We start from the raw sequence: 14,981 nt of genomic DNA, 5'->3' as shown, positions 1-14,981 counted from the left end.
CTGCAAGCCTGAAACTTTCTCTGCAACTACACAAACTTAGTGCCGGTCACACTGAAAGTTACCTAGCTGGGGGCTACTTTCAGGCGCGGTGTTCCATCATTGTGCTGCTGCAGCCGTGGTACGGCCGCGAAGATCCGCGACTATTACGCAGGAATGAGAGAGTAGTTCCTAGCCATATAGGTGTAGAAAATCGCAACTTTTAATTTTCAGTTGGTCTTAGCACACGATGTAACTGTAGAAGAGTCAAGTTTTAAATAGGAAAAATATTGAAAGTGTCTTTGGTCACTTATTGAATGAGATGCTAATGGACTGTTTAGAATCAAAGATGTATGCTAAGCTATGCTAAAAGTGCTACCGCCAGATACAAAGATCGGCTGAATGGATTAAAAAACGGTAAAACTCAACTATTTAACTCTAGGGGACTTGTAAAATTAGCCTATTTTCAAAAAAAGTGTTCACATAACAAATGCCAAAACCTTTACCAAGTTTCGTACCATTCAAATGAAGTAAAAAAAAAAACTTTAACGCTTTACAATAAGGTTTCATTAGTTAACATTAGTTACATTAGTTTACATGAACTAATAACAGCATTTATTAATCTCTGTTAATGTTCATTTCAACATTTACTAATACATTATTAAAATCAAAAGTTGTATTTGTTAACATTAGTTAATGCACTGTGAAGAAACATGAACAAACAATGAACAGCTAGATTTTTATTAACTAACGTTAATAAATATTAACAAATACAGTAATAAATGTATTGCTCATGGTTAGTTCATGTTAGTTAAATGAAACCTTATTGTAAAGTTTTACCAAAAATTGTAAACCAAATTTTTTTGGTCAAAAATGCCGGAAGAGCATCGGTGGTTAGCTTCCCTAACAATGACAATCCAGACAGAAACAGCAACCAAACAGTCATGCTCACGTGTTTGGCAACAAACACACACTCAGAGTGACTTACTCATGTAGCGGAAAGTTTCCTCGGCCAGCATGGGTGAGATGGCGCTGGGTTCCTCTGGAGAGCAGGAGGGGGAGATGACCCAGTCCTGACCCTCATAAAGATACAGCGAGTCCCTGCTGACACCCCCGTCACACACCTTACTGCCCTCATCTACAGGACAAACAGAAATGACTGAGCTTCAATGAGAGGTTTGCTGAATTTCACAGGTCAGAAGAGACATTATGAATCCATGCGCGCCATCTGCTGTTCATTCAATTCAGGATACACTTGGTCATATTATGAGAAATCATAATTTCCTTGATCTGTTGAGATAAAATAAAATACTTTCAGAACTCGAAACTCCCTCAATAGATCGTTTGGAACTTCTGCAACTTTGTGGTGTAATAAAGAATGTACAAAACAACAGATTTTCTAAATTAATTAGTCAGTGGATTTACTAAACGACTAGTCAATTAGTCTGCGATAAGGAAGCATGGTATAATTAGTCTGCATCATGTTTTACTGAGCCATGACAAATGTATCATCCTGACCCATCCTTAGAAGCCACAGAGATGCATCAGCAAATGACCATCCATGTTTACATGACAGTGATGCCTATTGGGTGATAAGAAACTTGTTCTGCACAGTCTAGGAATGTGTATGTGGAAAAGTTCACCAAACCTTGTGTTTTAGCACTTGCCTCTCAGCATATCCCTCCAAAGAATACCAATATTAGAAGTTAAAGGATCACTCCACTCATTTTACTCCCCTAGTTTGACGCTAAAATAGTTCCTTGCCAGAAAATCGCAACTTTTCATTTTCCGTCGGTCTTAGTACACGATGTAGCTACAGAAGAGTCAAGTTTTAAATAGGAAAAATATCGAAACTCTTTGGTCGTTTTTTGAGCATGATGCTAACGGTCTAATCAGATTTAATGATCTATGCTAAGCTATGCTAAAAGTGCTACCGCCAGACCCCGGAGATCGGCTGAATGGATTCGAAAACGGTAAAACTCAACTGTTTAACTCTAGGGGAGTTGGAAAATGAGCCTATTTTCAAAAAAAGTGGAGTGTTCCTTTAAGGCTGAAGTTAGACTAAATGTATAATTAAAAGTATGATATGATTTCAATTCAATTAATACATCAGTTTCTTGAAAATAAAAAGCATATCTACAGCCATGCACAGCCTGCAATCATTCAAGAGAAGGTTCTCAACCGCAAACTTTCAAGAGGGCCACAAGATGGCTTACAATTATTTAAAATGAGACAAACCCACTTTAAAATAAGCTATATTCATTATTTTAATTTGTTCCCTCAATAACTATCATTTGTATTTATCTCAGTCTTGTTAAACCTGGAAGTCATTATTATAATGGGTTCTATTTGCTTTTGACTTGACGGCTGTGTCTTGTATAATGTTGTGTAGACAGGTTAAAGTCACCATGAAATCAAATTGAATTCTTATTTTTTATGGACTATTGTAGTATTTATTATAAATTATTTATCCATACACATCGTTTTTTCCTTTTAATTCATGTGCCGTTAAATTCATCAACAGCTCTTCTCTGGTGACTTATTTACTGGCTTGAGGGTGGGACAAAAAAATAGCAAACCACAACCACCATTCAATCAATTCCTCATGGACAAAATCAAGTCCTGCCCTATATTTTTCCTCATTCAAAAAGCTGTTTCACTCGGATATACGTCACAATTCATAGTTTTCAGTCACATGACTGCCACGGAGCCTTGGAGGGCAATACCGCCATAGAACTACAGCACAAGCCTGTCAAATTTCCATCTTAAAACAAAAATATGTGAACAAGATGCACATTTTGGGCACTTATGATCCTCATAAAGCACCTGCTGCAGTATTTTTAACGTTTAACGTGAAAAACACTTTAGGGTGGATTGCACCAATAAGGATTCAATTAAGCAAAGTTTAACGCTAATCTAGGATTTGTTATTATAAATCAAGTTGCACCACTTAATTTTAAACAGATTAATTACGCAGTAAAACCGTTATAGAGCTGATCAAACAGCACAGGCGGAGGGTGAACCCACGCCAGGCTAAAGAATCCTTATTTGTGCAACCCACCCTTAAGGCCTGTTCACACGGGACGATTTTCGCGCGCGTTCATCACCGACGTTTAACGCCTCGTGACTAAACAAAGGGCGCCAATGTGAGTGTGCACACCGACACGCAAAACGGCAGGCGTAAAAGCGTAATTTTTTTTAAAACGTCTTGGGTTTGTTTTTTTATTTTGACGCGGAGCGTTAAAAACTGGCCGACCAATGAGATCAGCGCTTTTGTTCACGTGCCTGGAGCTGCTGAAGTGACAGTAAAACACAACTTGGTGGCACCACAGACTGTAAAAAAATATGGACGTAGTGCCCGTGACGTCACCCATAGGATTCTGAAGAGCCGTTTTGAAGCGCAAAGTAGGGACGAGCTGGCCGTTGCCATCTTGTCAGCGTGTCACTCCCGGATAATAGAAAATGGGCAAAGAGGCGGGACGTGGGTGGAGCTGAGGTGACGCGATGACTAACAGACAGCAGATAATTGGCAATCCACCTGTCACTCAAAGTGGCCACGCCCTTAATCATTCAGGACTTTAAAGCTTTATATAATGTAAACGAATGAGTTATAAAAAAAATTCACCCCCCTCACAGTTGTCATGAAGGGCAAAATTAGCTGTATAGACCAAAACCACAATTTGTACCAGGCTGTAAACATGTGTTTTTCTGCTGTAAAGTTGGCCATTTTAACATGGGGCTCAATGAGATTCTGCTCCCTTCTGGAGCCTGTCTCTAGTGGCCAGTCGATGAGTTGCAGTTTATGTCACTTCCGTATTGGCTTCAAGAGAAACTGCGGGAGGCTGTCACTTAGGTGGCACTCAAGCACAAAACGGTCTTGCCGAGCACACATTGATATGATGAAGAAGTGGTAAGTGGACAAAGAAGAAGATGAGCTGCTAATGCTGCTTGCCAGTTAGCAAAAAGTGTGTGAATGGTTTTGGCCATAGACATAATATGTCTATGGTTTTGGCAAGCACGTAAATACTGTCTCTCTTCTTCTTCTGTGTGATAAGCGAGTGTCAGAAGCATAAAGTGCCGCAGAACCACTCTGTGTACCGGGAGCGCTATCTACTGAATTTACACATTTACTAAAAATCGCTTGGGTGTGAACAACACTCAAGACGCGCCGAAAAACGCCACGAAAAACGCTGGCGATAAGCGCGCGCGATATTCGTCCCGGTGTGTACAGACCTTTAAAGTGCCGTAATATACTAAAACAGTGATATTAAAAGATCAAATTCAGTTTACACCTTTTTTATGATGTATACTATATACAGGCAAGCAGATGAGCCCAGAATATGAACGCAACACGTTTTTTTAATAATGGGTTTTGATGGGAAAAAAACGCTTAACGAGAAACCTTGTGTTGCACTAATATTCTGTGTTCATCTGCTTTCCTGTTCAAAGTTTGTATCATCAATAAGGGGTATATTGAATTTGGTCTTTTAAAATCACTGTCTTACTGCATTAATACTGACTACAAACCTGGTAAAAATTACTGGTGGACCATGACTGGTCGTAAATGACCAACAGAGTATAGCCTGGCGGGCGTTCCTAGGCGTGTGCATTCATGTGAAAACTATGAATTGGGAAGAAAAGGCACAACTTCTGTTTCATGTCGACTTTAAGCGTCTGAACACCAGTGGTACGTAGATGTTTCAATGGTACAAGATTTTTATCATGAGCCCTTTAATGTTAATTTCCTTATCTTCCTTTGTTTAAAGTTATTCACGCTGGAGTTGCTCTGTTATTCTGTAACATATTTCCGGTTGGGTGACTATGAGGTTCAGTGGAGCAGTTTACTGTAGTAACTCTTTCTTTCGGTTTTTTCTTTCTGCGTCTCACACACCTGTTCCCGCAGCTGTGTCCTTCTTCTCAACGCTCATGGGCTTCACCTCGAACATTCTGATTGGTCAGCTGGGCGAATGAGGGAGGGGCTTCTCACTCATGCCCAAACCGCACGAGCAGAAGACGTGAAGGGTGCTGATGTCACATCCTGTTTTGCATCAAGACACCATGGAGATGCGCAGACTCCAGCCTATACCTGAAAGACAGAACATACCATGACATTTAATAATCATATGTTTACAGAGGCCTGCAGAGAAACAAGTATATAGAATCACTCCTCGTTCTCTCTCTGCTGACATTTCAGCTCTGGCTGAAAGAGAGTTTTTTCCTCCAGCTGTTTGGCAGATTATCTCTCTGCTTCAGCAAACGTGTATGTGATCGAGAGAGAGAGACAATGACCTAACATTTTAACCATTATGTCATTTGGAGAGATATGTGAAAGGCTTCAGTTGACCCTTACAAAAATGTTAATGCTAATATAGTATCCAACAAAACAGATACTACTAACAATTGTATGACTTCGATTTCTTATGACTGATACTTTTTCATTTTTATATGGAAGTATACAATGCGTGATACCCAGTTTTTTGTTTGTTTTTTACAACAAAGTTAGCCAATAACCAAATTATAATTTCAATAAAATAAAAATAATATAGATTATAAATAACAACAGCAATAACAATAATGCTTTAAATAAAACCAGATTTTTTTTTAAATTATTATAAATTATTATTTATTGCTATTATTAATATATTTACTATTAGTATTATTGCTATTTATTAACACAAATTGAATGCATAATTAATACTTTTACTACTACTACTACAACTACTACTAATTATTATGACAGTATAACATATACAATAGTTATGAGTACAGTTTGGATGAATTATTATTTTCTTATCTAATGCAGTGACACTGATACAAGTGTGACTCTAGTGTTCAAATACTTTTTGGGTGACTGTCTCTAAAGCTTGACTGTTTTCTTCAGCACAGGCCACGTAGCAGCTGTCCCAGAGGGGGGAGTGAGGGGCACTTCCTGTTGTTCAGAAAATGAAAGGCTCCAGCGTGATTTAAAGGAGCACACATTAACTTCCTGTCTTGAGGTCTGGAGAGAAGAAAATCCCAAAGAAGTGTACATGATGATATTTGCAGAGAACGGTATTCATTTTAAAAACAAGGGTTGGTTCTATAATTATTTTCAATATATTTTTAATATCACAAAAAACTAATACTAGCCTAAGTAAAAAAATAAACTCTCAAGCTTACTGAAGACAAGCATTTATAAAGTAATAAAATGCATAACCACTGCATAGCCTTCATTGTGTAAATTAAATATGTATTCTTATTAAAGTTACAAAAGTGATTCATCAAGAGCAGTGAGAGATTCACTTTTTTATTGTTTGATTGGCATTTAAGGATTAGTTTAGAATTAGATTTACTCACCCTCAAGCCATCCTAGGTTTTCTTCTTTCAGACGAATACAATCAGAGTTATATTAATAAATATCCTAACACTTCCAAGCTTTATAATGGCAGTGAAAGGGGCATATTTAACATGTTATAAAGTCTTCCATTTTCAACTTGCATACAAAGTGTTACTGACGCGTCAATGGCGTTGGATGTAACGCAAGCGTTTTGAACTGCGAGAGGAGTTACACTTTCTGCGTAAGTTGAATACTGAAGGCAGTCTGGCGGCAGCTAGATATTTTACTTTATAAAGTTTTAAATATGGATATTTTTCTTACAAAACCCCCATCGATTCGCTTCAGAAGGCCTTTATTAACCCCCAGAGCCGTGTGGATTACGTTTATGATGATGGATGCACTTTTTTGAGCTTCAAACTCAATGGACCCCGCCGTCACTGCCATTATAGAGCTTGGAAGTGTTAAGATATTTATTAATATAACTTGTATTCATCAGAAAGAAGAAAGTCATATACACCTAGCATGGCTTGAAGGTGAGTAAATCATGGGCTAATTTTCATTTTAAAGTGAACTACTCCTTTAATAACGACAGCAGGTAAATTTGGATGCTGTCACTTTAAGATCCAATATACGTGCGCGCTTTCTTTCTCACCAGTTTACGTTCACTTAAAGTCCTTGTAAAGTCAAAATTAAACGTGTTCTGAGTTAATAAATGTGTTATTAACCAACCAGCCAAATTTGAATCTAAAGAAAAAAATCCACAGAGTAAATAAAATAGCTTATCAAAATCAAAATCTTGAAAAAAATAAGCAGCATTCCCTGCTCTCAAAGGCTGGGTCCGCTGTATGCGCTGAAACCACGCAGCGGATTATTAGTGAATCCCAGTTGTCTCCGATGAAAGTTTGTAAAACTATCCAGTGTAAAATCACTGCAGAGGCAGGTGTTGGTGGTGGACCTCAGCTCTCCATCAAGGTAGCTGTTCACAAAATTAATCCACCTCTCCTAGATATCATCGTTTTTGTAGGCTCTGTAGTAACTAACGGTACTGACAGTAACTCGCGATTGAGCAGGCAAACTGATGCAATTTTTTTTGTAACGTCTTTGTAATATGTTTCAGCAATACATTTCTAACATTTATAAAGAATTTAGAAACAAATCTCAGAATTGCCTTGACAGAGACTTAAAGGGGTACTTCAGCGCTGGGAAGATGAATGTGTATTTAAACTGTGTCATTTATGTAGTAGAAATGTGAAATTATTTTTGAATTTGGTGCCTTCTAGACCGAGAAAAGACAGAAAATTTATTTTTGTCTCATGTGGATGAAAGACAACAACTCCCAGAATGCACTTGCTTCGCTGCCCTACGAGGCCACTCCCAAAGCCACGCCTACTGGTTATCACTTGCCCACCGCGGCACCGCCCCCAACATCGTTTTGATATTCATAGTAATAAAATAATTTTGTTCAGTTAGAGAAAAGACGCTACAATTAAAAACTGAACGTGTCTTTTCAATAAAATGTGAGTGAGCTGAACGAAAGTCATGTCACAAACGCAGCAGTGTCAGATTTCATTCATCACAAGAGAAGAGCTGAGCAGAGCTGAGGTAAGCACGGCATCATTCACGACACATGTCCAGTCTGGCGCGTTTTCATATCATGGAAGCTAAACTTTCATAGGAATTCATTGAAAAGTTGAAACACTCATTTTGCTCCGTACCGCTCCGTTATGAATGCCCGAGCCGAGCGGCCGTGCGAATTTACATTCTGTGAGTGAGATCTCTCCCCTGTGGGCGGGTTGAAAACATGCAGAACTAACTCCTTCTACTGGCTGTAGTCTCTTGCCTCTGGCCAAAAAATCCTCAGATGATGCAAAATGACGATATTTGCATCATCTGAGGATTTTTTCCAGAAATAAAATGCATAATTCTCTCATCTCATGGGGACATGAGGGGGGAAAGTACCGATACAAAGCTTAATTCTAAATCACTGAAGTAACCCTTTAAGTGACATAAATGACTGTGTTTACTTGCAAAGACATGGTCACTTTTACACATAACATAAGTATTAGGGGTGGGAGAAAAGGTCGATGCATCGTGAATCGGTATCTAACGATTCAGAATCGATTCTCAATAATTCAGAATCGATTCTGTATTCAATTCTAACGGCCACTTCACCACTGTGTGCGCTCGTGCGGTCACTCACTGGCCAAACAGAAAAGCCCGTTGATAGGCGAACGTTCGTATGCTGGTGAATTGGCTTCGTTTAAGATAAAACGGACAAACTACGACCTGCTCAGGGGCGTCGCAGGACACGGGGACACTTTTCCCGGTGAGAGGGTTCAACACCCGCACGTTTTATGCAGTTTTTCCGCAGTTTTGCACAAACGCCTTACAGCAGTCGCTTCTCCGTTTCTCTGGCCGCTCTGTATAACGAAATAACGAAGTGGTGCTCAAGTAGGCTATAAGGCGCTTTCTTTGCCATTAATGCTTAATAACTAGGGCTGTAATCAACCAAAGAAAATCTTGGTCGACTGAAGTCCTGAAATTTTCGACTAAAAATCGACTAAAAATGACGTTAGGAAAAAAAAAGTTAAATTAATTAGCTGCGCACTGTGCGCAGTACTTGGTAGCCTTGTTGTCTGCATAAATGAATTATAAATAAACATAAAAAACTAGTAGGCTATTTGCAGTATATTAAATAGTTTTTGAGCTGATTATTTTGCACTGAAATGAGCTCTGACAGCGTTGCATCACATGCACCTGCGCAATATCATAGCCTATGATTTCCCAAAATATAGTACTATTGTCAACTAAATATCATCACAAGAACTTTTGAGGAATATGCAACATAATTTAGACAATTGTTTTTGTCATATGTATTATAATAACTGACAGACAGTATAATTTCAGCCGCTCTGTGCAGCTCGAACAGGATCAGCTGAGCTCAGCTTCGCGGCTGAGAAACGAATAGACTATTAACTTAAAGCTTTTACTCTTAAACACAAAAGGCACGTCCACTTTAATAAAAAATGAATATTTATTAAACAAGCCAGATCAAGAGCAGAAAAAACGCTCTCACAATTAAATAAATAATATAAGTTACAGAAAACTAGCCTTCTTCAATCTGTCTCTTCTCCAGTGGGTTGGGCTAATCCAAAAGTGAAAACAATGGGGGTGTTTTGAAGACAGACTGTTACCTGTGAAACAGGGTTGCTCTGAAAACACCCCCATTAGCAATTAGTGCTTTCCACCTGATGAAATGAACGCGGCGCGGCAAAACTGATGAAATGAACGCGGCAAAACTGATGAAATGAACGCGGCAAAACTGATGAAATGAACGCGGCAAAACTGATGAAATGAACGCGGCAAAACGGACAGTACAGATCCACTTTTGCGGCACGACTGAAGCGTGGTGTTGTGACACTTCCCCTCATGTGTATGTTGATGGGCGTTCCTCAAGTTTACCGCTATGGGTGTGCGTTTGAGCCAGCGGGGAATGAAAAAAAAGGACCGGCGAGAGACTTCTCTTCGCCAGTTGGTTGGGCTAATCCAAAAGAAGTGAAAACAATGGGGGTGTTCTGAAGGCAGACTGAGACCTGTGAAACAGGGGTGCTCTGAAAACACCCCCATTAGCAATTAGTGCTTTCCACCTGATGAAATGAACGCGGCGCGGCAAAACTGATTAAATGAACGCGGCAAAAACTAATTAAATGAACGCTGCAAAAAATCGACCAATCAAAATTTTGGTCGAGCCAGAACGTATCGACCAATAATCGACTAATCGACTGGGAGATTACAGCCCTATTAATAACACTCCTATGTCTCCGATGCAGTGGCCAGGATATACATAAACCTACCAACATCCGTGACATAATTTTTGTAATGACTTATCGAATATTGCTGAACTACTGCACAATGTTTCAAACGAATGGAAAATTCTGAACAAAGACTTCGTTTTGGCGAGTGATTCGTTAAATGTCTCTAACAAGACTGTTGCAGCACGGCAAGTTCTCTCATGCGAGATGTTATGCGCACACACTGAATTTGGCTTCTCAGCGAGCGCTAAAGTTGTTTTTCTTCTGCATTAGCCTATGTTTTAAAGATTTTTTTGTGGCTCTAAACAAAGTAAACTTTTTTTTTGCTTTAAAGAATTTTTTTTAAAATGTTCTAAAGAAACAGAAAACTTAACAAACTTAGTTGCAAATTGAGAACTGTTTATTCTTAATGATTGTTCTTTGCAATTGTATGGCTTACTACGTTTCATTAGAGCTTGTTAATCTTGAATATAACTTTGTTAATAAAATAAAAGCATTGAAAGAAATCTTCATAATAATTTTTAATATGGCAATACTGTCAAACAGATATTCTAACTATAAACAAAAACATAGGCTATTAGCTCCAATTTTGGTTAAAATGTAAAGTTCCTGTATTTGCACAGCAGGATAATTAGTTACCAAAAATGTGTGTTAAGAATCGTTTTGGGAATCGGATCGTTACTCCCAGAATCGGAATCGGATCGAATCGTTAAGTGCCTTAAAGGTCCCATGGCATGGCATTTTTTCTATTATTTTATAATGTTTCCTGAGGTGTACTTATATTGTTAGTATGATTTTTACATCATAATTTAGAAATAAAAGGCATTTTTTTCAGATCTTTCTTTCAGATCTTTCAAATCTTTGCATTTGAAATGAGCGGAGGGGGCGTGGTTTAACAAGGTCTACCAGGCACGACCAGGCACGAGCTGCTGCCAGAGAGACGGATGGACCTGAGTTCACTTCTCATCAGTTCTGTCAGTACGTCTCAGTTCAGTGAACTGTTGTAGTTACTAGAATATACTTCAGGTTATTCGTTTATTTCTAGTCGGAGGGACTGTCACTCATGTCAGAAAGTTAGTAACTCTAGTAAATTATGGATCAGCGCTGACTCGAGACGCGAACAGTTTAGAACGATTCAGTCTGATTTGGTGAACTGGTTCGGTTCACTAAAAAGAACCGGTTCAAAAGAATGATTCGTTCGCGAACCGGACATCACGGACCAGAGACGGAGTGATTGCTAACAAAGTTATTTATAGTAACTACTGAGTTGTGAGAGCGCTGTTAGCGCGAGTTTATTTTGTTTGTATCTGAGAGTTCTGAATAAACACGAGTCCCAGCCACGCCGAGTCCGTCTTCCTCCTTATTACCAACTTTGTAACACATGCAATGTACCATTACAGCGAGATGAACGGGTTACGAGTAAGTGTTGATAATAGCATTATTTTTTAGATATTTTCCTATCATATGAAAAGCGTCAGTGCATTGAGTACACAGCGCAAACAAAGACACAACAGCGCAGTAATCGAATGTAATCCAGTTTATTGTGGGGCTAGGCTGGCTAGCCCGGTTACACTCACGCTTATCCTCCTTCTGCTTAATCTCGCGCCGCGTTTGGTGCCTCTGCTGTGGGCGAGATGCAGTACTGGGGGTCGGGGATGTTGAAGGCTGACCGGTCAGTGCAGCCCGATCTTCTCTTTTATCTCTAAAGATGTGGCTTTGCCGATGTTGAGCAGAAACTTACGACTGTATGCACATTGTAGAACAGATAGACGCGACGAGGACGTACAAAAACACTGACTCACAAGATAGAAAACACGAAAACACCGTTCTGTCGGGAGAGAGAGAGAAGCCGCAGCATGGATAATAAAGTTCTGTGTGTAGAATAATTAGCTTGAATAATTAGCTACACATCAGAAATCACTGATCACAGATCAGAAGGAACTGAAAAAAAGACTTCTGTTTTCATTTGTACATCCAAACACTGAGAAACTGCCAGCATTCACTCGTTCACAAGCCATGATCTCTCGAGTACAAATATGGTGCTCGCATGGGCGTGCCTGCCAAATTCTCTGGGCGGAGGAAAGGGAGGTAACCGTTCCTGTTATGACTTCATAACAGGAAAATTCCAGATCAGCTCGTCTGAGCTGTCATTTTCACAAAGGCAGATAAAGACAACCAGAACTCGTTTTACACAGATCAAAATTTCTAGCCACTTGGGGACAATATTCAGGCTAGGGGAACTCATATTAATGTTGAAAAACCTCATCAAATGAAAATTTCATGCCATGGGACCTTTAAGATTCCGACCCCTAATAAGTATGTGTTTTTAACCGTTCAATTCAAGACCAATTAGTGGGCAACAAGCACTCAGATCGAGAACTGAACTGAGTGCTTGTTGCCCACTAATTGGGCTTGAATTCAACAGTTAAATAAACATGCTTGGTATTCAGCGGCTTCATGTCCACAGCACTGAGAAACCGTCTCTGACAGCACATGCATATAGCTAAATGAATAGTCTTTCCCTGCTTACTACGCTTCAAACTAGGGATGCAACAATACAGTTAGTCCACGGTTCAATACATACCTCGGTTTTTAACCACGGTTTTTGGTTCGGTTCGGTTCTGATGGCTTGTCACATACATTTTTTGTTATTCTATTCTTAGCCGACAGGAACAGAAAGAGGTTAAAGAGAAAAAAGACAATTTTTTATTGCAATACTCTCTTTATTTTACTTAAAAGATTTGAAAAACCTTACATAAACTTAAAACTTTACTTAAAAAAAAACCCTTGTACACATTCCTAGTGTATTGGATAATATAAAATAAATATATATAAAGATTTACACTGGCAGCTCAGAGCTGTTCAGCAGCATTTAAGTATGAAATTGAATGAATGAATGTAAAAATAAAACACTACATAGACTTCACTGTAAAATATACATTGATTCTTAGCTACTGTATTCGTTTTTCAGTCAAGAGCAATGAGCGATTTTCTCTTTCTCTTTTGTTGTTGTATAGGTATATTTCACTCAAAAATGAAAATTCTTTCATCGAGAAATGAATACAGGTTTGGAACAATATTAGAGTGAGTAAATAATGATAATTTTAGAGGTGAACTGTTTCTTTAAGGACAGCGTGTTCACTATAGGCTGCACTGTTGTCAATTTAAAACCTCCGTGCATCTGATATACAGACATACATAATTTTACTTTCACTTTAGACATAACCGACTGTGTTTATGTTAACCTTGTGTGTATTTGACAGTATTAGCGCAGTAAGACGACTACTTAGTCCAGTAATCACGTGTTTAACAGGCTTTTAGTGCGCGCGCTCTGAAAAGCGCATGTTAAAACCGCACACGCGAATGAGCCGGGCAAGGCTTTAAAACGCATGCAAATAATGAACTTTCGTGATTGTGAATAACTATAGTGTTCCGTGAGTATAACTCTACCACTAACGTGTGATGTGAATGTATGTCGCGTTGTTCAGTAGGCCTATATTGGGATGGAGGCAAATGATAGAATTTGTAGAAAAATAATTAATTAAATGCGAAACCGAAAATACCGCAATTCACAAGTGCGTATTGAACCGTGAATGCCGTACCGAACGGTTCAATATTATATTGAGAATTGTGGCATCCCTACTTCAAACAATAACTTCTTTTTAAACCACAATATTTAAAAAGATGATAAGCCTTCGTGACTAAGTAGCACAGCATCGCCAGGTGAGCGTAATGTGATTGAGACGATAGTCCAAAATCTCTACCGGTTCATCGAGGTTTCATTCATGCTTGTCATTCAAAAGTCTGGAGTGAGTCAGTAAGATTAAACATTTTTTTTTTATGTTTTCAAAATAATACTGTATAAATGTGAAATATTATTACAATTTAAAATAATTTATTTCTATTGTAATACTTGTATATTGTAAAATGTTATTTAATCCTGTGATCAAAGCTGAATTTTCAGCATCATTACTCCAGTCTTCAGTGTCACATGATCCTTCAAAAATCATTCTAATATGCTGGTTTACTGCTCAAGAAACATTTCTGATTATTGTCAATGGTGAAAATATTGTTGTGCTGCTTACTGTTTTTGTGAAAACCGTGATAAATATCTTTTTTTTATTCAGGATCCTTCGACGAAGTTCAAAATAAAAGCATTTATTTAACAATGTTTTGTAAAAATTTGCATATGTTTGTTAAACTCAAGAGGGAGTGCGATGTGTGTTTTTGTGCACAGAGAGATCAAAACACCTGTCGTACGGCAAGTGAAAGCGAAACTACAAATATAAATTATGTAACGCATTACATATAATAATGGGAACAATTGAATATAACAAAATCCTTGTAATGACAATTACAAGGCTACTACATTTCTAGTTAAACTCTAGCTTCAGAGTTTAGACATTTTCAAAATTATACTGCAATTCTGTACCGACCATCTCCTTTGTTTTCATTTACAACTAATCCAAAAAGATCCTAAGCACTTAATCCTCAGTATAGTACTATCACTTCCCATAAAACCTGAAAACCTTGATTTATTCTCTTGTTATTGTCAGGAGACAAGCAGCTATGATACGTGGGATGATAAGCAGCAATGCTATTTACGTTCTTCCTCTTTTTGTCTCTTCAGGAAGCAAGTTATTGTTTTTTTGGGAAGTGCAAAGCTTTTAATATCGAGCCTCATGCCCACAATGTCTGACCAGCCCATTACAGGAAACCGATATCAAAAAGCCTCATCATCAACCAGATGGTCACAGGGTTAACAACCTCAACCAAGCACAACTTGCAGACGCATCCCAAAAGTAAACGTATATCTGTAAAGGTGTGGTTCTGCAGGAATGCAAACGGTTCCTCAGCATCCACACGTAAACGCGGAG

General features: G+C 38.5%; 1 protein-coding gene across 2 annotated transcripts in view; it reads right to left on the bottom strand.

Annotated features, from left to right (window-relative positions):
- The window catches only part of trak2 (trafficking protein, kinesin binding 2), a 44,082-nt gene that overhangs the window by 27,800 nt on the left and 1,301 nt on the right, over window positions 1–14,981 (bottom strand). For both annotated transcript variants that reach the window (XM_079841911.1, XM_079841912.1), the window contains exons 2-3: window positions 4,868–5,062; window positions 965–1,114 (exon numbers count right to left, since the gene is read on the bottom strand). In XM_079841911.1, coding sequence (XP_079698037.1) covers window positions 965–1,114; window positions 4,868–4,922 — 205 coding nt within the window. In that variant the 5' untranslated portion in view covers window positions 4,923–5,062. The remainder of the gene's footprint in view (window positions 1–964; window positions 1,115–4,867; window positions 5,063–14,981) is intronic.

Source organism: Gobio gobio (genome assembly GCF_949357685.1).
Source record: "Gobio gobio genome assembly, chromosome: 17".
Taxonomy (NCBI): Eukaryota; Metazoa; Chordata; class Actinopteri; order Cypriniformes; family Gobionidae; genus Gobio; species Gobio gobio.
The sequence above is the reverse complement of the archived record's forward strand: the minus strand, read 5'-3'. Positions and strand labels throughout refer to the sequence as shown.